General features: G+C 38.5%; 1 protein-coding gene across 1 annotated transcript in view; it reads left to right on the top strand.

The window, feature by feature from the left end:
- The window catches only part of NUCB2 (nucleobindin 2), a 47,236-nt gene that overhangs the window by 16,692 nt on the left and 7,300 nt on the right, over positions 1-23,244 (top strand). The window contains 9 exon segments of the mRNA XM_021083276.1: positions 5,512-5,655; positions 6,187-6,294; positions 10,866-10,992; positions 19,118-19,221; positions 20,540-20,725; positions 20,950-21,040; positions 21,638-21,696; positions 21,791-21,883; positions 22,903-22,992. Of these exon segments, the coding sequence (XP_020938935.1) occupies positions 5,512-5,655; positions 6,187-6,294; positions 10,866-10,992; positions 19,118-19,221; positions 20,540-20,725; positions 20,950-21,040; positions 21,638-21,696; positions 21,791-21,883; positions 22,903-22,992 (1,002 nt within the window).

Raw genomic sequence — 23,244 nt, 5'->3', positions numbered from 1 at the left:
ATTGACTTGAGCAGTTAAATTATGACTGGAGCTTTTCAGCCATGACTACATTTTTTTTTCCCCACTGCACAGCAAGGGGATCAAGTTATCCTTACATGTATACATTACATTTTTTCCCCCACCCTTTGTTCTGTTGCAACATGAGTATTTAGACATAGTTCTCAATGCTACTCAGCAGGATCTCCTTGTAAATCCATTCCCTCCCTCTCCCATCAGGCAGCCACAAGTCTGTTTTACAAGTCCATGATTTTCTTTTCTGTGGAGATGTTCATTTGTGTTGGATATTAGATTCCAGTTATAAGTGATATCATATGGTATTTGTCTTTGTCTTTCTGACTCATTTCACTCAGTATGAGATTCTCTAGTTCCATCCATGTTGCTGCAAATGGCATTATGTCATTCTTTTTTATGGCTGAGTAGTATTCCATTGTGTATATATACCACATCTTCCTAATCCAATCATCTGTTGATGGACATTTGGGTTGTTTCCATCTCCTGGCTATTGTGAATAGTGGTGCAATGAACATGCGGGTGCATGTCTCTCTCTCTCTTTTTTTTTTTTTGGTCTTTCTGCCATTTCTAGGGCCACTCCCTCGGCATATGGAGGTTCCCAGGTTAGGGGTTGAATCGGAGCTGTAGCCTCCGGCCTATGCCAGAGCCACAGCAACTCATCTCATGATCCGAGCCGCGTCTGCAACCTACACCACAGCTCATGGCAATGCCGGATGGTTAACCCACTGAGCAAGGGCAGGGGCCGAACCCACAACCTCATGGTTCCTAGTCGGATTCGTTAACCACTGCGCCACGATGGGAACTCCATGGTCTCTTTTAAGTAGAGTTTTGTCCGGATATATGCCCAAGAGTGGGATTGCTGGGTCATATGAAAGTTCTATGTATAGATTTCTAAGGTATCTCCAAACTGTTCTCCATAGTGGCTGTACCAGCTCACATTCCCACCAATAGTGCAGGAGGGTTCCCTTTTCTCCACACCCCCTCCAGCACTTGTTATTTGTGGACTTATTAATGATGGCCATTCTGACTGGTGTGAGGTGGTATCTCATGGTAGTTTTGATTTGCATTTCTCTTATGATCAGCAATGTTGAGCATTTTCTCATGTGTTTGCTGGCCATCTGTATATCTTCCTTGGAGAACATTCTATTCAGGTCTTTTGCTCATTTTTCCATTGATTGATTGGCTTTTTTGCTGTTGGGTTGTATAAGTTGCTTATATATTCTAGAGATTAAGCCCTTGTCGGTTGCATCATTTGAAACTATTTTCTCCCATTCTGAAAGTTGTCTTTTTGTTTTCTTTTTGGTTTCCTTTGCTGTGCAAAAGCTTTTCAGTTTGATTAGGTCCCATGGATTTATTTTTGCTCTTATTTCTATTGCTTTGGGAGACTGACCTGAGAAAATATTCATGATGTTGATGTCAGAGAGTGTTTTGCCTATGTTTTCTTCCAGGAGTTTGATGGTGTCCTGCATGACTACATTTTAAAAGCAGTAACCCAAGCCACAGTGGTGATAATGCTGAGTCTCTAACTGCTAGGCCAGCAGGGAACTCCAAAACTCTTAATCTTTTTTTTTTTTTTTTTTGTCTTTTGTCTTTTTAGGGCCCCACCAAATGGCATATGGAGATTCCCAGGCTAGGGGTCCAATCAGAGCTATAGTTGCTGGCCTACACCACAGCTTTTGGAAACATTGGATCCTTAACCCACTGAGCAAGGCCAGGGATCAAACCCACATTCTCACGAATACTAGTCAGGTTCGTTAACCACTGAGCCACAACGGGAACTCCCCCTTATCCTTTTTAATTGTCATTTGGTCAGCTGTTTACAGTGTGGCATATGGGATTTGCAAAGGCAAACAAGTTTCAATTCAGTTTTTTTTTTAAACAACTAATTCAATAATACTTTAAAATAATTTTTTAAGGTAAAAGGTATAGCTAATAAATACTTTAAAGGATGTACATCATTCACCAGTGAGATACAAATCAAAATCATAGTAAGATACTGCTTCACACCCAGTAGATTGGCTATAATAGAAAAACATGGACAAAAAGACTTGTCGGTGAGGATAGGGAAAAATTGGAACAACCACATATTGCTGGTGGTAATGGATAATGGTGCAGCTGCTATGGAAAGCATTTCGACAGTTCCTCCAAAAAATTAAACGCTTAGTTATCAAATTGACCCTGCAATTCTACGCCTAGGTATACAACCAATACAATTCAAAACATGCTAACACAATAACCTGAACACAAATGTTCACAGTAGCTTTATTCATACTAGCCAAAAAAAAAAGTAAAAATAATCCAAATGTCCCTCAACTGATGAACTGATAAACAAAATATGGAATATACATACAATGGAATACAATTCAGCTATAAAACTGAACGAAGTGCTGATTCATGGTACAACATGGTTGTACCTCGAAAACATAACGCTAGATGAAAAAAAGCCAGATACAAAAGGCCACATATTGTCTGATTCCATATATATGAAAGTCCAGCGTAGGCAAACCTATATGGATGGAAAGTAGATTAATGGTTGACAGAGACGAGAAAATAGGGAAACGAGGAGTGACAGCTAATGGGTATGGGGTTTCATTTTGGAGTGATGGAAATGTTCTAAAATTAGAAAATGGTAATAATTGCACAGCTTTGTGAATATACCAATTGAATTGTACAATTTAAAGGTTAAGTATTATAGCATGTAAATTATATCTCAGAAAAGCAAAAATAAAACATATACCTGCAGTGGGCATGAAACATGAATGAGAAATAAACCTTTGTTTTCATAAAAAATAATTGTGGGAAGAGGTGATTCATGATTGAGAAGATTCTGTGCAGAAACAAACCATCCTTTTATTGGGGGTTCATAATGCATAGTAGCCTATCACAAATTTCACTAGTCTGGAGTTCCTGTCGTGGCGCAGTGGTTAACGAATCCGACTAGGAACTATGAGGTTGCGGGTTCGGTCCCTGCCCTTGCTCAGTGGGTTAACGATCCGGCGTTGCCGTGAGCTGTGGTGTAGGTTGCAGACGCGGCGCGGATCCTGCGTTGCTGCGGCTCTGGCGTAGGCCAGTGGCTACAGCTCCGACTAGACCCCTAGCCTGGGAGCCTCCATATGCCGCGGGAGCGGCCCAAGAAATAGCAACAACAACAACAACAACAAAAAGACAAAAGACAAAAAAAAACAAAAAACAAAAAACAAATTTCACTAGTCTTACAAAGATGGAAGCCTCTTTAGCTTCACTGAGTCAACAACTCCCAAATGTTTCATTATTAAAAAAACATTTACCATAATTGTGTTGGAGAACTAGTTGTGTTAGAGAATGGCAAATCTTGGGCTTGAGCACGTGGCTATAGGAATCACCCCTGAAATGTTTGTTAAGACAGATTCTGGGGTCCCACCTCCAAGATTCTAATTGCTAGGGTCTTGGCAGCAGCCTGAAAATTTGCATTTCAAACAAGTCCCAGGTGATTTTATCTTGCAGGTTTGGGAACTAAACTTTGAGTAGCATCTTTATAGAATAGTCACGTCCTGTACCTTAAATGCGTAAATTTTATGGCCTGTGAATTATATCTCAGTAAAGATGCTAAAAATTTGATGTACTAGAAATAGCACTGAAACAGTAATTTTGTTCATACAAGAGAATGCTCTACAAGTGAATTGTTTCACTTAAAGATTTCTTCATCTATAAAATGAGTCACTGCTCTATGTACAACCTAGGGTTGTGGTGAAAATTAGGCAGTGTACTCTTCCAAATTGTATTCTGTGGATAAAAACATGTTACTTAAAAAGAAAAGTCCATAGCCAGCTAAGTTTGGGAGTCTCTGAATTAAATAATGTGTATTCCAGATTGATGGTCTAACCTATTTTTTTTTTTTTTTTTTTTTTTTTTTTGCTTTTGTCTTTTTAGCGCCACACCTGTGACACATGGAGGTTCCTAGGCTAGAGGTTGAATCAGAGCTGTGGCTTCCGGCCTATACCACAGCCACAGCAATGCAGGATCCGAACCACGTCTGCAACCTCCACCACAGCTCACGGCAATGCTGTATCCCCAACCCAGCAAGCAAGGCCAGGGATCAAACCCTCGTCTTCTTGGATGCTAGTTGAGTTCGTTAACCACGGGAACTCCCTTACCATTATTTTTGATTTGGTTGCTAACATCAGTCTATATGTATAAAAGCAATTAAGTATGAGTTTTTATTCATTCTTATTCTTGTAGTAGATCCTCCAGAGTTATAAAGATCCTTCTGAAGTAGAAACTGAGGAAGGAAGATTTGGATAATGCTGTGGGACCAACAATAGTTTCTCCACTTTTGCTTCAATCCTGTTATATCCTGCTTGATATTTTATTGACCTGTTTATTTGAAAAATTATTGACCAATAAAAATTTTAGCAAATGACTATTGGAGATGATAAAATAATGTTTAATAAGGTTAAGAGAATATTTGTAGCTAGTTATTTGTCTCTTTTAATCAACTTATGTTCACAGACAATTTATTTTCAAAATTAGATTGAAGCTAATTTAAATATTATATCCAGAAATAATTTCGACTCTTTAATATTTTTTTTGTGTGTGGCTTTTTAGGGCTGCAACCGCAGCATATGGAAGTTCCCAGGCTAAGGGTCAAGTCAGAGCTGTAGCCACTGGTATACTGCAGCTGGAGCAAGGCTGGAGCAAGGCCAGATCTGAGCCACATCTGCGACCTACACCAGAGCCCATGGCAATGCTGGATCCTTAACCCACTGAGTGGGCCAGTGATTGAACCTGTGTCCTCATGGATGTTAGTCAGATTCGTTTCCTCTGAGCCATGACAGGAACTCTGGCTCTTTAATATTTTAACTGAGAAAAAATATATAGTTTTCTCTTATTTTTTCTTTTCTTAAACTTGGGCTGTTTATTTTTTAAAAATTTTGAGTCTCTCATTACAATCTTTATTTGAAAGATAAAGATTGTTTTCTCATACTGTATAAGCAGTTTAAAATTTTGTTTACTTGTCTTTTAAATTTTAGCTGAAAAGCATTTCTCCTCTACTTTCATTTCCTTTTCTTTCTTTTTTTTTTCTTTTTAGGGCTGTAATGATGGTATATGGAAGTTCCCTGGCTAGGGGTTGAATTGGAGCTGCAGCTGCTGGCCTATACCACAGCCACAGCAATGCCAGAGCCAAGCTTCATCTGTGACCTATGCTGCAGCTTTCAGCAATGCCAGATCCTTAACCCACTGAGCAGGCCAAGGATTGAACCCATATCCTCATGGATATTATGTTGGGTTCTTAACCCACTGAGCCACAAGGGGGAGTTCGTTCCCTGCTTTTGTTTAATGAACTATTTTAAGCATGATTTTTGATAAGTTATAGTCTATTTAAATCCCTTTCCTAGAATTCTTTTATTGAATTACACTTCCTAAAGTTGAATATATTATTAATGTAGCATTGGGAATGCATGTACATATTTTTTGAAAACACCTTCTCAGGACCTTAATATAATTATACCTTTATTTCAGATGAAGTGGAGGACCATCCTTCTACAATATTGGTTTTTCTTGGTTACATATGTATTTACTGCTCTTGAAGCTGTGCCTATAGACATAGACAAAACAAAAGTAAAAAATACTCAGCCTGTGGACAGTGCGAAGATAGAACCACCAGTAAGTGAAATGATAAAGATAACCTTGTGGGAAGAATTTTAGCTAAAATATTGCTAAATTTATTACTTATAAAATTGGACATTAGCTGCTGTTTCTGAAATAGCAGTGAAGAGTATTGGATAAGCATATGTTGTTTAATATTCGGCAATGTTTATTTAATGTAGTTAGGATATTAGGTAGTACATAGACTTGATCGTAATACCTTTCCAATGTTGAGATAACCGGCCAAGAAAACATTGCATTATCTTCAAAGGAAAGACAGATAGTAAAGAGGATGGTGACAATGGGGTAAAACCTATCAGTGTTATTGGTTAAGTCTACCTTTATGGACGAGGAAAACATGGTATTGGTTCTGATCCAATTCTCTTCATTTGCGAAATAAAGCTTTTTAGCTTTGACTGTCCAAACTGTCAAACCAGGTATGAATCAATGCCAAATTGCTAGACCTTTTTTTTTTTTTAGGGTTGATATCTTTAGATACAGGGAAGGCAAAACTTTCAGAAGCGTTATGGTTTGTTTCTTAATTTGAAGGATACTGGACTTTATTATGATGAATACCTCAAGCAAGTGATTGATGTGCTGGAAACAGATAATCATTTCAGAGAAAAACTACAGAAAGCAGACATAGAGGAAATAAAGGTAAATGTAATTAAATAATTATTTAACAGTCATTTGAGCATGCCAGACACTGAGTTCAAGTAGTGAGGTTATGGAGATGAGACTCTTTCTCAGTCCTTAAGGAATCCTCGGGGGAGACTAATATCCAGAAAAAGATTATTAAGAGGAATATGTGGTGAGTATGTAATATATTTTGGACATACAGAGGATGGACACCAAACTCAGTACAAAGCAGTGGGGAAGGTGGGAAGTCTTTCTTTCTGGTAGAGATTATGCCTGTGCTTAAAAATGTGGCTGAGAAAAGGAGAAGCCTGGGAAGCATCCTTGGTCAAAGTGCAAGGATACAGAGACAGGAGATATATGGAACCTGGAGGGAGTAACTGTTGCTGGAGCCTAGTCTGCAAAGTGGAGGCCATGCCTGGAAGATGAGGTTAGAAAGAGTCGTGGGCTGGATGACAGAGGCCTTGTAAATCGTGTAAGGGGCTTGAATCATGATGTGAGGATGACAGGGAGCTATTCAGATGTTCAGGATAGGTTTAGTTCTGCTGTTTTAATCAGATCTAGATTAATAACAGAGGAAATGGGCCATATCTTATCTCAATAGGGGAGATTTAATTATTTGCCTCTGTTTTAAGAACCCTATTTAATAGAACCGGATCCTAGCTGTAGACATCTCCTTAGTGCTTGTAATAAAAAAAGGAGGTTGTAAAAAACAAGAGCTGACATGAGAGATTCATTTAAAGCCCATCCTTGAAGGGCAATGCCTCCTTTTAATTGGGTTTATTGTGTTTTATTTTATTTTTAAAAGTTTATTTATTTAAGGAATCAGTTGTGTTTTGTTTGTTTGTTTGTTTATTTATTTATTGACTGCATCTGTAGTATGCATAAGTACTGGGGACCAGGGATCAAATCTGTACCACAGCAGTGACAATGCTGGATCTTTAACCTGCTGAGCCATTAGGGAATTCCCAGTTGAGTTTATTTTACTTTTTTTTGTGTGTGATTTTTTAAAAAACTTTTACTATTTTTTTTAAATTATAGTTGATTTATAATGTTATACCAATTTCTGCTGTACAGTAAAGTGACTCAGTGATATATATATATATCACATATTTGTCCTATGATATATATATCACATATCCTATGATATAATATATAGTCATATTTATATCCTATGATATATATATTGTGTATATATATATCATTTATATATCATATATGTGCATCTTTAACATGCTGAGCCACTGGGGAACTCTCTTGTTTATCTTTTTTAAACTTTCCTAAAAAATTATCTCACCTGTTTCTAGAATCAGAATGAGAGAAATCTGTTTGAAGGAAACTTTCTGGGTCAAACATCCTTCTTATTTAATCTCTGTCCCAGATGTGGGCCCCTTTGAAAGTCTGACCCACATCAGCCTGTGGCAACTAACAGAGCCTATGTGTGGCTTTTAGTTCACAGTTCTCCTCTTTGATGCTGTGAACTATTCTATGAGAAAGGTAATAGCATTATGCCAATAATTCCCATGAATTATCTTTTTTAAATTGAAGTCTCTTTGACATACAATATTATATTAGTTTCATGTATACAACACAGTGGTTTGACATTTGTATGCATTGTGAAATGATTATACCACAGTTAAGTCTGGTAAGCATCTGTCACCATACAAAGTTAATACAATATTATTGACTGCATTCCTCGTGCTGTGCATTACTTCCCCATGACTTATTTGATATCTGAAATTTTATACCCTTGATCTCCTTCAGCCATTTCACTCTTCCCATCCTCCCTCCACCCTGGCAAACACCAATCTGTTCTCTGCATCTCTGAGTCTGTTTTTGTTTGTTTGGTTAGTTTGTTTTGCTTTTTTTTTCTTTTTTCTTTCTTTCTTTTTTTTTTTTTTTTTTTTTTTTGTCTTTTTGCCTTTTCTAGGGCTGCTTCCTGTGGCATGTGGAGGATCTCAGACTAGGGGTCCAATCTGAGCTGTAGCTGTAGCCTATGCCACAGTCACAGCAACGCAGGATCGGAGCTGTCTGCGACCTACATCACAGCTCATGGCAACACCGGATCCTTAACCCGCTGAGCGAGGCCAGGGATCGAACTCGAAACCTCATGGTTCCTAGTCGGATTTGTTAACCACTGTGCCATGATGGGAACTCCCTCAATGATTTTCTTCCTTCCTTTCTTCCTTTCATCTTTTTAGGGCCCCACCTGCAACATAGGGAGGTTCTCAGGCTAGGGTTGAATCAGAGCCACAGCCGCTGGCCTATACCACAGCCACAGCAAGGCCGGGATTGAAAACACATCCTCATGGATACTAGTCAGATTTGTTTCCACTGAGTCACAAGGGGAATTCTCTCAATGACTTCTTAATTGCCAAATCTAGTGACCACTTTTTATTCCTCTTCTTATTGGACTCCTTTATTTATCTCAGGGGTTCTCAGAATTGTTAAAACAGATTCTGGACCCCACTTCCAGACTTTCTGATTCAGTAAGTCTAGGGCCTATATCTCTAAAGGTCCCGGGTAATGCTGATGCTTCCATTTGGGGACCACACTCGAGAACCACTGTTTCCTCTAGTAATAATAATGACCCTTCTCTCCTTGAAATGTGCTGTCTTTTTGCTTCTGTTACAGCATTTTTCTCCTAGCTCTCCCTCTGAACATTCTTTCTTGGTCTCCCTTGTGGGGTTTCTTTTCCTTCCCATCCTCAGCAGTCCCCCTTGACTCAGTCCTGAAGGATTTGTGTGCCTGATTGTCAGTTAGACTTGCAGTTTGTGATTGCAATGCATTTATAAACAAGAGAACATAAACTGGGTGCTATGTTGCTTCTTAAATTTTGGAACATATATCTAATTACGCATATGTGAAACAAGCAATCAAAGGAGACAACCTAAAAAAAGATGAATTTTGAAAAGTTATGTATATATGGGATGACTAAAGCTTAAGAAGGCCAAGTTACTTAAGGAAACTTTATTGAAATATAATTCACATACCATAAAATTTGCCCCTTGAAAGCATATGATTCATTGGTTTTAGTTTATTTAGAGTCATGTAACTATCACCACTATGTAATTTTAGAACAGTTTTATTTTCTCCCAAAGAAAGCCTATAACCCATCCAACAATCACTCTCCTTTTTTTTTTTTTTTTTTGTCTTTGTTGTTGTTGTTGCTATTTCTTGGGCCACTCCCGCGGCATATGGAGGTTCCCAGGCTAGGGGTCTAATCGGAGCTGTAGCCACCGGCCTACGCCAGAGCCACAGCAACTCGGGATCCGAGCCATGTCTGCAACCTACACCACAGCTCACGGCAACGCCAGATCGTTAACCCACTGAGCAAGGGCAGGGATCAAACCCGAAACCTCATGGTTCCTAGTCGGATTCGTTAACCACTGCGCCACAACAGGAACTCCCACTCTCCTTTTCCTCTCTCTCTCAGCTCTGGGCAACCATTAATCTACTTTCTGTTCCTATGGATTTGCTTCTTCTGGGCATTTCACATAAAGAATCATACAAAATATGGCCTTTTGTGCCTGACTTCTTTGATGTAGCATAAGGTTTTTAATGTTCATCATGTTGTAACATGGATCAATATATTCATTTCTTTTAATGGCTGATAATATTCCAATGTATTGATATTCCATATTTTAATCAGTTCATCAGTTGGTGGACATTTGGATATTTCCACTTTTGGGCTAGTATGAATAATGCTGCTATGAAATTCATATGTAAGATTTTATGTGAACATATGTTTCATTTCTTTAGGTATATAGAACTGGAGTTACAGGGTTGTATGGTAATTCCATGTTTAACTTTTTGAGGAATTGCCAAATTATTTTCCAAAGTGGCTGCACCGGGAGTTCCCGTCGTGGCGCAGTGGTTAATGAATCCGACTAGGAACCATGAGGTTGTGGGTTCGATCCCTGGCCTTGCTCAGTGGGTTAAGGATCCAGCGTTGCCATGAGCTGTGGTGTAGGTTGCAGACGCGGCTCAGATCCCGTGTTGCTGTGGCTCTGGCGTAGGTGGGTGGCTACAGCTCCAATTCGACCCCTAGCCTGGGAACCTCCATATGCCTCGGAATCGGCCCTAGAAAAGGCAAAAAGACAAAAAAAAAAAAAAAAAAAAGTGGCTGCACCATTTTACAAATTAAGTTACTTTTTCAGTTTCTTCTTTGTGCTTTAATTATACTTTTCTAAATTATATGGCTTGTAGACATCTTGATTTTAAAGTTACAAACTGGTAGTTCCTACTGTGGGTTAATGATCTGGCTTGTCTCTGGAAGTGCTGGTATGATCCCCAGCCTAGTGCAGAGGGTTGAGGATCTGGTATTGCTGCAGCTGTGGTGTAAGTTGCAGCTGTGGCTCAGATTCAGTGTCTGGCCTGGGAACTTCGATATACTGTGGGTATGGCCAAAAAATAAAAATAAAGTTATTAACTGAATGTCTTCTGAATGAAATGCTGTCTGTAATATCAAATTTATCTAAATTTGTCAAAAGTATTTATTGCTACTTTATTATAACCCTATTTTAAATATATTGTATCTTGTTTAAAAATGCAGTGGAATAGATAAATTAATTTGTTACCTTTGTTAACAGAGTGGAAGATTAAGCAGAGAGCTTGATTTAGTAAGTCACCATGTGAGGACAAAACTTGATGAACTGAAAAGGCAAGAAGTGGCAAGGTTACGAATGCTAATTAAAGCTAAATTGGATTCCCTTCAAGGTAAGTGCTAAAGAAAAGGTAGGAAAATTTCAATATTTGGTTGTTGACGTCAGTTTACATTACTGCATACAAGTTCCTTTAGTCAAAATTTAGTGTTAGTATTAATTTGGCTTCTATTAATATATATATATATATATTTCGTCTTTTTCTAGGGCTGCACCTGTAGCATATGGAGGTTCCCAGACTAGGGGTCTAATCGGAGCTGTCCGGCCTACGTCAGAACCACAGCAGCACGGGATCCGAGCCGTGTCTGCAACCTACACCACAGCTTACGGCAACCCCGGATCCTCAACCCACTGAGCAAGGCCAGGGATCAAACCCTCAACCTCGTGGCTTCCTAGTCGGATTCCCTAGTCGGATTCGTTAACCACTGGGCCACGATGGGATCTCCATTCTTCTTCTTTTTTTTTTTTTTTTTTGCTATTAATTTTTAAAATTTAATTTTCTTGAATAGGTAATACATCCCATCATTCAAAACCAAAATGATTATCCTTAAAATAATTATATCAGTAAAAAGGAAGAATGAAAGTAATGAACTAAGCCACTGATTTAAAGAGGAAAAACAGCATCAAAGCAAACCAAAAGAAAACAGAGAAAGAAAATCTAATTAGAACCGTTTCCATAGATGAAATAGAAAAATTGTCGGAGCTATCTTCACAGAAACACCAGGCTTAGACAGTGACAAAGGGAATTTCGTCAAACTATTAAAGAGCAGATTATCACTGCTGTTAAGGTATCCCTGGTAGCCTAGAGATTAAGGATCTGGTGTTGTCACTGCTGTGGCTCAGGTTTAATTCCACATCCTGCAGGTATGTCCAAAAGCAAACAAACAAGCAAAGAAACACGTATTCCAGAGCATAGATGAAGAAGGAAACTTCCACACTCTTATTATGCATTGAGACCAGAATATCATAGCAAGTGGATTTATTTCAAGAATACAAGATCGACTTAATTTTAGGAACTCTGATATATAAATTATCATATGAGTAGATATAAGAAGAAAAATTTTTGATGTGAACAGAAGGAATCTTAAATTTGAAGGACAAATAATAAATTGGACTATATCTTTGAAATTTGAACTTTAAAAAATTAAGATAGATTTTTTTTTTTTTTTTTTGTCTTTTTGCCATTTTCTTGGGCCGTCTCACGGCATATGGAGGTTCCCAAGCTAGGGGTCAAATTGGAGCTGTAGCCGCAGGCTTATTACGCCAGAGCCACAGCAAAGCCAGATCCGAGCCGCATCTGTAACCTGCACCACAGCTTACGGCAATGCCGGATCCTTAACCCACTGAGCAAGGCCAGGGATCGAACCCATAGCCTCATAGTTCCTAGTCAGATTCATTAACCACTTCGCCATGACAGGAACTCCAAGATAGTTTTTTTTGAAAGAATGATATAAGGTTCATAACAAGACTGAGGGGAAAATAGAGAGATTTCATATACACCCTTTCTTTTTAAACATTCATGGCCTCCCCAATACCAGTGTCTCCCACCAGAGTGGCCCTTTGGTTGTAATTGATGAACCTACACTGATACATCGTATTCACCCTAAATCTATACTTCATATTATTATTATTATTATTTTGTCTTTATAGGGCCGCACCTGCAGCATATAGAGGTTCCAGGCTAGGGATCTAATTGGAATTGTAGCTGCTGGCTTATGCCACAGCCACAGCCAATGCTGGATCTGAGCCGCATCTGTGACCTATACCACAGCTCACGGCAACACCAGATCCTCAACCCCTGAGCGAGGTGGGGGATCAAACCTGCATCCTTATGGATGCTAGTTAGATTTGTTTCCACTGAGCCACGATGGGAACTCCTATAATTTTTATTAGAGTTCACTCTTGGTGGTGTACATTCTGTGAGTTTAGACAAGTTTATAATTACATGTGTCTACCATTTTAGTATCATGCAGAGTAGTTTCACTGCCCTAAATATTCTCTGTGCTCTGCCTATTCTTCCCCTCCTCCATATTCTTTTAATTTAATTTAATTTAATTTGTTTTTGTTTTTGTTTTTGCTTTTTAGGGCCGCACTGGTGGCATACGGATGTTTCCCAGGCTGAGGGTCAAATCAGAGCTACAGCTGCCAGCCTACACCACAGCCACAGCAACGCCAGATCTGAGCCACGTCTGCGACCTACACCACTGCTCATGGCAATGCCAGATCCTTAACCCACTGAGCAAGGCCTGGGATGGAACTTGCAACCTCATGGTTCCTAGTCTGATTCGATTCTGCTGCACCACGACAGGAACTCCCATATTCTTTTAATTTTAGACCATGAGAAGATGAAATAGCTATGAAGCAGAGCTTTTGAAATGAGAGGATATCTTAAAGCAATCTCATAGTTCATATGAAAGACCCCCTGGAAAAATTATAAACAAGTCAATTCTTTCTGGGTTAATTTATAAATTTAACATGATCCAAATAAAAAGATCTACTTTTTCCTTTGATTCAAGCCAAGTTAATTTTAAAGTTCTATGAAAATGGAAACAAGCAAGAAAAGCAATATGCCTCTGAGAAAGAACAATGAAAGACTATATATATTAGGTATTAACAGATCTCATCAAGCTTCAGTCATTAGAGCTCTATGCTTTTGGCATATAAGTAGAAAGAACAGTGGAACAAGATAGAAGTTGCAGAAATGAAATTAAATAAATTTGGGATTTAGTTTGAATTAAAGGTGGTATCGCATTATTAGTAAGATAAAGCTTTTGAAAAAAAATAAGTAGTCTTCACGCAGTTGGATAGCTATTTGGAAAAAAGTACAGTTAAATATCTATATATCAGATAAGTACTTATGTAAATCAAATATTTAAGTGTAGAAAGTAAAACCATAAAGGCAACAGTTGACAACATAAGTGAATTCCTTTACTATCTAGGAATGGCCTTTTTATTTTTTTGTCTTTTTTGCCATTTCTTGGGCCGCTCCCGCGGCATATGGAGGTTCCCAGGCTAGGGGTCTAATCAGAGCTGTAGCTGCCAGCCTACACCACAGCCACAGCAACACGGGATCCAAGCCACATCTTCGACCTGCACCACAGCTCACGGCAACGCTAGATCCTTAACCCACTGAGCAAGGGCAGGGACCAAACCTGCAACCTCATGGTTCCTAGTCAGATGGGAACTCCACGATGGGAACTCCCTGGCATGGTCTTTTTAATTATGAATCAGAATCAAGGGGCCAGATTCGGCAAGTGCAAGACCCTTCCACATGACTCCTTTGTCTTTGTGGTTGGTTTATCTGGGTGGTTCATTGTTTTCAGTAAATATCTGAACACTTTCTTAGGGTAGAATAGCAGTTCTTAAACTTCAGATCGGGAGTTCCCATCATGGCTCAGTGGTTAATGAGCCCGACTAGTATCCATGAGCATGAGAGTTTGATCCCTGGCCTTGCTCAGCAGGTTAAGGATCCGGCATTGCCGTGAGCTGTGGTGCAGGTCGAAGATGTGGCTTGGATCCCGTGTTGCTGTGGCTGTGGTGTAGGCTGCAGCTACAGCTCTGATTTGACCCCTAGTCTGTGAATATCCATATGCCAAGGGTGTGGCCCTAAAAAATGAACAAAACAAAAAGAAAACCCCCAAAAACTTCAGATTGCAAAAGAATCACCTGGGAGATAGTTAAAAATATGGATTACTGGATTTGTATTATCTCTCCAGGTGTTCTGATTCTGGGGATGAGGAATCTCGATTTTAAACATGTACCTCTAGTCAGTGGATCGTATTGGAGAAACAGTACGTTTACTGTGTAGAGCAGTAAACTTCTGCTGGTGAATAGACTTCAGAAACAAGTACCAAGTACTCATTACCCTGAAACTAAGGATATTAGTGAGCAGTAAACTAATACCATTTTACATCAGGTAGTCAGACTGAACTTATGTAAAGTAATTCTATACTTGAATCCAGGCCAAAGGTTGTTTGAGATTTTTTCTTTTCTTTTTTTGGCTTTTTAGGGCCACACCCATGGCTTATGAAGGTTCCCAGGCTAGGGGTTGAATCAGAGCTGCAGCTGCCTGATCAGAGCTGCATCTTCGACCTGCATCATAGCTCACAGCAATGCCAGATCCTTAATCCATTGAGCAAGGCCAGAGATTGAACCTGCAACCTCATGGTTCCAAGTTGGGTTGTTTCCACTGCACCACAGCAGGAATTCTGAGATTTCTTTTCTTTTAGACAACTTCCACCCTCTTAATCTTGGTAATATTTTCTTTAATCCAAGACAGGGACTGAATTTCATTATCTGAAGAAAACTAACTTATACGCTCAGAAAACTTAGGAATATTTTCTTATTTGATTCAAAATTTATGAATTAAAATTTCTGAGAATTTGAAGGGCTTAAAGGATCTTAATTTTCAGGAGGCTGTGTAATTTTTTTTTTTTTTTTTTGGCTGCACCTGAGGCATAAGGAATTTCCTGAGTCAAGGGTCAAACCCACACCACAGAAGTGACCAGAGCCACTGCAATGATAATGCTGGATCCTTAACTGCTAGGCCACCTGGGAACTCCATTTTTAAAAGCAGGTAATACATATACATGGTTTAAAACAAGAAGGTATATAGCTAAAAGTTCCCTGATACATTTTTTGTAACACCCTTGGTATAGGGAAGTTCTCATGCCAGGGGTTGAAATGGAGCTGCAGCTGCCAGCCTATGCCACAGCCACAGCAACACCAGATGTGAGCTGCACCTGTAGCCTATGCCACAGCTTGTGGCAATGCCAGATCTTTAACCCACTGATTGAGGCCAGGGATCGAGCCTGCATCCTCATGGATAGTATGTCAGGTTCTTAACCCACCGAGTCACAGTGGGAACTCCAAAAAGTTCGCTGATATTTTTATACCTTTCAATTCCACTGCCTGAGTTTTAACACCATCCCTCCTGAGGTTTTTTTTTTTTAAGATTTTATTTTATTAATTAATTTATTTGTCTTTTTATCTTTTCCAGAGACCCACCTGTGGCATAGGGAAGTTCCCAGGCTAGGGGTCTAATCAGAGCTGTAGCTGCCAGCCTATGCCACAGTCACAGCAACTCAGGATCTGAGCCATGTCTGCAACCTATACCACAGCTCACGGCGATGCTGGATCCTTAACTTACTAAGTGAGGCCAGGGATCAAACCTGCAACCTCATGGTTCCTAGTCGTATTGGTTAACCACTGAGCCATGACGGGAACTCCCCTCCTGAGTTTTTTTATTCATGTATAAGTAAATACAAGTAAAAGTTCTTATTTTTCCTTTTGTTTTGTATAAAAGATATGTGCAATACACATTTTGTGCCTTTTATTTTTCCTTTAATAATATATTTTGGAAATCCTTCTGTATTAGCACAGAGAGACCATCTTTTTTTCTTAGACAGATACATAGATTTCCATTATATAGATATATTGTAATTTACTTAACCAGACCCCTGTTGATGGATATTTAGGTTATTTCTCGTCAACACTCTTGTACACATACCACTATGTATCCATATAAGATTATCTGTAGGAATAAGTTCCCCACAATGAAATTGTTAAACCAAAAAATATATGTATTTGTAATTTTGATAGATATTGTTACCTCCCCAGAGGGTGATCAATATACATTCCTACCAGCAATAATTTCTCATAGTCTTGCTAATTATAAGTATCATCAAACTTTAGGAGCTTTGCCGTTTGTGTTAGATGGTATAATTGTGCAATTTTAATATGTATTTCTCTTACTTTGAGTGAGGCTAAATATCTTGTCATACATGTTACTGACTGATAATATCCTTTACGGCTAGGTTTTATAACACATTTTCATAAGTAAAACTCCTAATATAGGACCACACTAAGAATTCACTGAAAGCTTAGTTGAACAAATTTAGCTCTTTCTTACTTTCTGGCATAACAACATGTTCCAGACTCATCTTGTACCTTGTACCCTGCCCAACCCTGGAATTGGCCATTTTCTTGGTTATTAATTTTAGTGGGAAATGATATTACAGACCAGGGGCTGGCACTAGGTGTGCTCAATGTTCCTGGAATATATCTTCTTCGTGACACTTTCATAGGACAGAGGTAGGAAATATATGCATGTCAATACACATATACATAGGCATGCACACATGTATAAATATAGATACCTACACCTGTGAAACATACATGCATGTAAGTGTGCATATACAGGTATATTTTAGAAGTTAACACTACTAATTTATTAGTATGAGTAAACACTAATTTCCATCCATTTCCCTAAGTTTCTTTCTTGCCTTCCATCATTTCCATGTTTATATGTTCCATTTTCTTTTTTTTTTAAGAAATAGCTTTATTTTATTTTTAGTCTTTTGTTTTTTGAGAGCCACAGCTGAGGCATGTGGAGATTCCCAGGCTAGGGGTCTAATCTGAGCTGTAGCTGTCGGCCTACACCAGAGGCACAGCAACTCGGGATCCAAGCCACGTCTGCAACCTACACCACAGCTCAAAACGCCAGAGCTTTAACTCACTGAGCGAGGCCAGGGATGGAACCCACAACCTCATGGTTCCTCTGGTGGGTGGGGCTTAGTCTCTGGATGGGATTAGAGGCAGCTGTGTGCCTGAAGGGTCTTTAGGCAGCCTGTTTACTGAGGGGTGGGGTTGTGATCCCACCTGGGTTGTTGTTTGCCCTGGGGCTTCTCAGCAGCTGTCTGCCGGGTGGGCCAGATTTTCCCAAAATGGCCACCTCCAGAGAAAGGCATGCTGCTGAGTATTCCCGAGAGCTTTGCCTTCAATGTCCTTCCCTCACAACAAGCCACATTCACCCCTGTTTTCCCAGGATGTCCTCCAAGAACTGCAGTCAGGTTTGACCCAGATTCCTACGGAGACTGCTCTGCCCTGGGACCCAGTGCACGTGAAAGTCTGTGTGCGCCTTTTAAGAGTGGGGTCTCCGTTTCCCCCAGTCCTGTGGAGCCCCACTGGCTTTCAATGCCAGATGCTCCAGGGGCTCTTTGTCCCAGTGCCAGATCCCCACACATGAGAGTTTGATGTGGGGCTCAGAACTCTCACTCCTGTAGGTGAGTCTCTGTGAACCCGTTAGTTTCAGTCTGTGGAGCTTCCCACCTGTGAGGTATGGGGTTGTTTATATTGCGAAATCGCCCCTCCTACCTCTTGATGTGGCCTCCTCTTTTTCTTCTGGAGTAGGGTATCTTTTTTAAGGTTTCCAGTCCATTTGGGTGAAGAGTGCTCAGTCTTTAGTTGTGAATTTTGTTGTTTTTAGGAGAGAAGTTGAGCTCCAGTCCTTCTATTCCGCCATCTTCCCTCCGTTTCCTAATCGGATTTGTTTCCGATCCGCCACGACGGGAACTCCAACGTGTTCCATTTTCTTTCTTTTTTTTTTTTTTTTGTCTTTTTGCCTTTTCTTGGGCCGCTCCCATGGCATATGGAGGTTCCCAGGCTAGGGGTCGAATCGAGCTGTAGCCACCGGCCTACGCCAGAGCCACAGCAATGGGGGATCCGAGCCATGCCTGCGACCTACACCACAAGCTCACGGCAACACCAGATCCTTAACCCACTGAGCAAGGCCAGGGACCGAACCCACAATCCCATGGTTCCTAGTCGGATTTGTTAACCACTGCGCCACGACTGGAACTCCCAATATGTCCCATTTTCTTAAATGGGAACCCTGACATCTAACAAATCAACCCTTGAACATATTTTAAATATTCTCTCCTTTCATGTTCCTTCATCATTTCATATTTTTTAAATTCTTCATGTCAAGCCTTGTCAGTGTTCCAGTTCACTTGTAACCTATAATACAATATTTAAATTCCATCCCTAACCTCGATCAGTGGGTTAAGGATCCAGCATTGCCATAAGCTTCGGTGTAGGGTTGCAGATGCAGCTCGGATCTAGCATTGCTATGGCTGTGGCACAGGGCTTTGGGTACAGCTCCAATTTGACCCCTAGCCCAGGAACTTCCTTATGCCATAGGTGTGGCCATAAAAAGGCTGTTCTAGATTCAAGGGCATTACCTTTGCCTAGAAACACAATATGTACAATGTTCTAAAACTTCGAATTTTATTATAAAATCCTATAGGAATGAATTCAAATGCTTATTCTTATGTATCATCTATATTAATGTGTCTAGCTTCTAGTAATTTATTGTTTACAGTTTTCTTATTTTCTTTCAGATACAGGTATAGACCACCATGCTCTTCTAAAACAATTCGATCACCTAAACCACCTGAATCCTGACAAGTTTGAATCTACGGATTTAGATATGCTAATCAAAGCGGTGAGAATAATGCCAAAATCTATTGTCTTTGTTGTGCCTTTGGGATTTGGTAATTTGACACATAAATTCCATGAAGTGGTAGTATAAAATTTATATACTCTCTAGACTGTCTTTAAAGGGAGATAACTTTACCTTTATTAGTCCAGATAATACTGTAGATATATAGGTCTGTAATCCCTTACCAAAAACTCCAAAATCCAAAACACTGTAAAGACAGAAACCTGGCTTGAATTATAGTCAGGCTATTTATGCTTACTTAATGTGAGTATTCATAGCTTGTAATAAGGAAGTACTGATCTGTTTGATTACAGACTCTTCAGGGGTGTTACATAATATCACATATATGCCATATATCCTTTCTAAAATCTAGACAATCCCTTTTTTTTTTTTTTTTTTTTTTTGGCTTTTTAGGGCTGCACCTGCAGCATATGGAAGTTCCCAGCTGCCGGCCTGCACCACAAGCCACAGCAATGCCAGATCCAAGCCATGTCTGGAACCTACACCACAGCTCACGGCAACACCAGATCCTTAACCCACTGAGCAGGGCCAGGGATTGAACCCACATCCTCATGGATACAGGTCAGATTTGTTACCACTGAGCCTCGACGGGAACTCCTAGACAATTCTGAGACAGCCAGCTCTGGGATTTTAGGTAACAATCTCATGTTGTACTGTATGGAGTTAGCAAACTAGATGGTCTAGCCTGGATATTAGATTTAGTTAAGTGGTTAGGAACTGTTCTAGTTCTCTATACTATACAGATTTATATAGTCCCTTTCTTTTTCTTCTTTTAAAAATAAATTTATATATTACTTACTAAAGTTGAAGCTAGCATGGAGCTTTTAGTTTCTTTGATTGCTTGCATCACTAGTACTAATAATGACTAAAATAGAAGTATAGAATTTACAACAGGAGTCCAGTATTTTTTGGCCCTCCTGTATGACCTTCTGTTAGAGAGTAAGCTATGTGCAATAAAGCCTTTATTAATAGTTCTCAAACACATCTTCTTCTTCTTTTTTTTTTTTTTTTTTGTCTTTTTTGTCTTTTTGCCATTTCTTGTGCCGCATCTACAGCACATGGAGGTTCCCAGGCTAGGGGTCAAATCGGAGCTGTAGCCGCCGGCCTACGCCAGAGCCACAGCAATGCAGGATCCAAGCCGCGTCTGCAACCTACACCACAGCTCATGGCAACGCCGGATCCTTAACCCACTGAGCAAGGCCAGGGATTGAACCCGCAACATCATGGTTCCTAGTCGGATTCGTTAACCATGACGGGAACTCCCCACATCTTCTTATTTAATTTAAATGTTGTATTATAGGCTACAAGTGATCTGGAACACTATGACAAGGCTCGACATGAAGAGTTTAAAAAATATGAAATGATGAAGGAACATGAAAGGAGAGAATACTTAAAAACACTGACTGAAGAAAAGAGAAAAGAAGAAGAATCAAAATTTGAAGAAATGAAGAAAAAGCATGGAAATCATCCCAAAGTTAATCACCCAGTAAGGATTATGACTTTATAAAACCATAATTAGATGAAGATATTACTTTGTGCCAGAAAGTAGAATTTATTATTTAGTTATTACTTATTATTATTACTTATTACTAAGTTAGTAATTAAAAATCTTGATTCTTAATTCTGCAAAGTTTCTCAATTTTCTATTTTATTTTGAGTATATATAAATAGATTAGAGTTTGAGTATTTTTTTTTTTAATTGATTCACAGGGAAGCAAAGATCAACTAAAAGAGGTGTGGGAAGAGACTGATGGATTGGATCCTAATGACTTTGACCCCAAGACATTTTTCAAATTACATGGTAACAGATTTAATATAAATATTAGTATTTATATCTTCTGTTTGAAAAATTAGAGATGCTTTACTCTTAAGTGATTTCTTCCAAGGTCTGCTATTGAGTCCTATTAAATGTTGAGTGTTTTCCTATAGGGTAGCCTAGTAGTTGTTATTGCTCATCTTCAGTATAAAATATTTTAGGTCAATAACTCTGTCCTTATGCTTGCTTTTATTTTTGAGTCATATGACTTATGACTTACAAGTTTCTCTGTAAAATCTTATAAGTATTTCTGTGACTAGCTGGGTCACATCTAACAGACTTTATGCTGTAATATTAAAATTGACTTTTCATCTTATAGCATGTTGTTTTACTTTACATTTTTAGAAAAATTGGTTAACACATATATTTTTCTTAAAAACTATGATGAATTGTGAATGAGTAGTGAATTGGATCAGTTGAACTGATCTGAGGGTTCATAAAAATGAAAAACCTATTTCTGTAGCACATTGATGCTTCACGTAAGTAGTACTTTTGCAGACCATTTGTAATTTGTTGTATTTTAATTATTTATTTTCTAAGGCATTAAAATCAAACTTTGCCTTTGTAACTTTTAAACTTTAGATGTCAATGGTGATGGCTTCCTAGATGAACAAGAATTAGAAGCCCTATTTACTAAAGAGGTAAATGAGTTCATTAAGTATTCAGTGATTTTGTTCTCATTTTTCCTTCTATTATCTTCCTTTCTTTTACTTGGCTTTAAAATTTTCTTTTTAGTTGGAGAAAGTATATGACCCCAAAAATGAAGAGGATGATATGGTAGAAATGGAGGAAGAGAGGCTTAGAATGAGGGAACATGTCATGAATGAGGTATGTTTTAAAGGTTTAAGACATTTAAGTTCTTGACATAAATCTTACCATAAAATGGAAAATAAATACACAGAATAGATATGTAATTGGATTTTGCATTTTTGATCCAGAGTAGTCAGTAGATTCCCTTAGTGTAAATACAATTATTTTGTAAATACTTACAAATATTTCAAGATTAAGATGCATATAAATGAATGCTGTAAAACGTTCTTTTAGAAGTAAAATAAAATGTAGTCCATTATTTGATATTTTAAATGCTGTATTAGTTTTTGCTAAGAAATTAGAAAACTCAATGTCTTAATGATTTATAACAATGCATATTTATTTCTTGTTCACATTATTAAGCTGAAAACACTAAAATAGATATCATAGGCAGGGTAACTTAAGTCCACTGTTTGGCTCCAGTGATTTTTCACCTGATATTTGAGCTATTAATGATGAATTGGGATTTCTTTGACTGCTGTCATCCCAAGTAATAAATGAAATTCTCTGGCCATTATAGAGTTCACTTTTGTAACTGAAATCTGCCGTAGTCTTTAAGAGCCATTGATTAGGAATTGGAAATGTTGTCAACTTTAGATTTGATTTTAGTTACTTGTTTGTGTTTAAGAAAAAATATTGAGAGTATTTTAAGTTAAACTCCTTTACTCTTGGCTAAAGCAGTCCTCTTTCTGGAAAGGTTATTTTTCTTGTCCAAGCACTTGGCTTCAAAAGGGATTATACATGGTATGGTAAGGAAGGAAAACAATACTAGTCTAACTGGTCAATCAACAGACTCAAACTTGGTGATGTTTGGAGGTATCTGGTATTTTCAAATTTGAATTATATAGAAGAGAAGGTAATCTATTTTCTGATTCTAGTATAATGTTGAGTGTTCTGTTTTATTTTTTCCCCCTGTTTCTATGAATGTTAGGCTAGACTTAATTTCTGTATGTTTATGTAGTAGCATCTATTAGAAGAATTTCTAGTGTCTAAATAATGAGTTGTTTTATTTTACATATACATTTTCCTTTAATCAGGTTGATACTAACAAAGACCGATTAGTGACTCTAGAAGAGTTTTTGAAAGCTACAGAAAAAAGGGAATTCTTGGAGCCGGATAGCTGGGAGGTAATAGAACCGACTTGAAATGGATGTTTGGTTCGAGAAATTCTACATCAATATATTCTTCTTTTTTTTTTTTTTCCTGTATTTTTAGAGTTCGTTCTCCATTATCAGTTATTACAAGGCCACAGCTAAGATCCCAGGTCCTGTACAATATACCCATGTTGCTTATTTATTCCATACATAGCAGTTTGCATCTTTTATTTAATTTTGCTTTATTTTATTTTTTTATTAAAGTGTAGTTGATTTACAAAGTTG

Source organism: Sus scrofa, chromosome 2 (genome assembly GCF_000003025.6).
Source record: "Sus scrofa isolate TJ Tabasco breed Duroc chromosome 2, Sscrofa11.1, whole genome shotgun sequence".
Taxonomy (NCBI): Eukaryota; Metazoa; Chordata; class Mammalia; order Artiodactyla; family Suidae; genus Sus; species Sus scrofa.
This window is presented reverse-complemented; position numbering and strand designations above follow the sequence as displayed.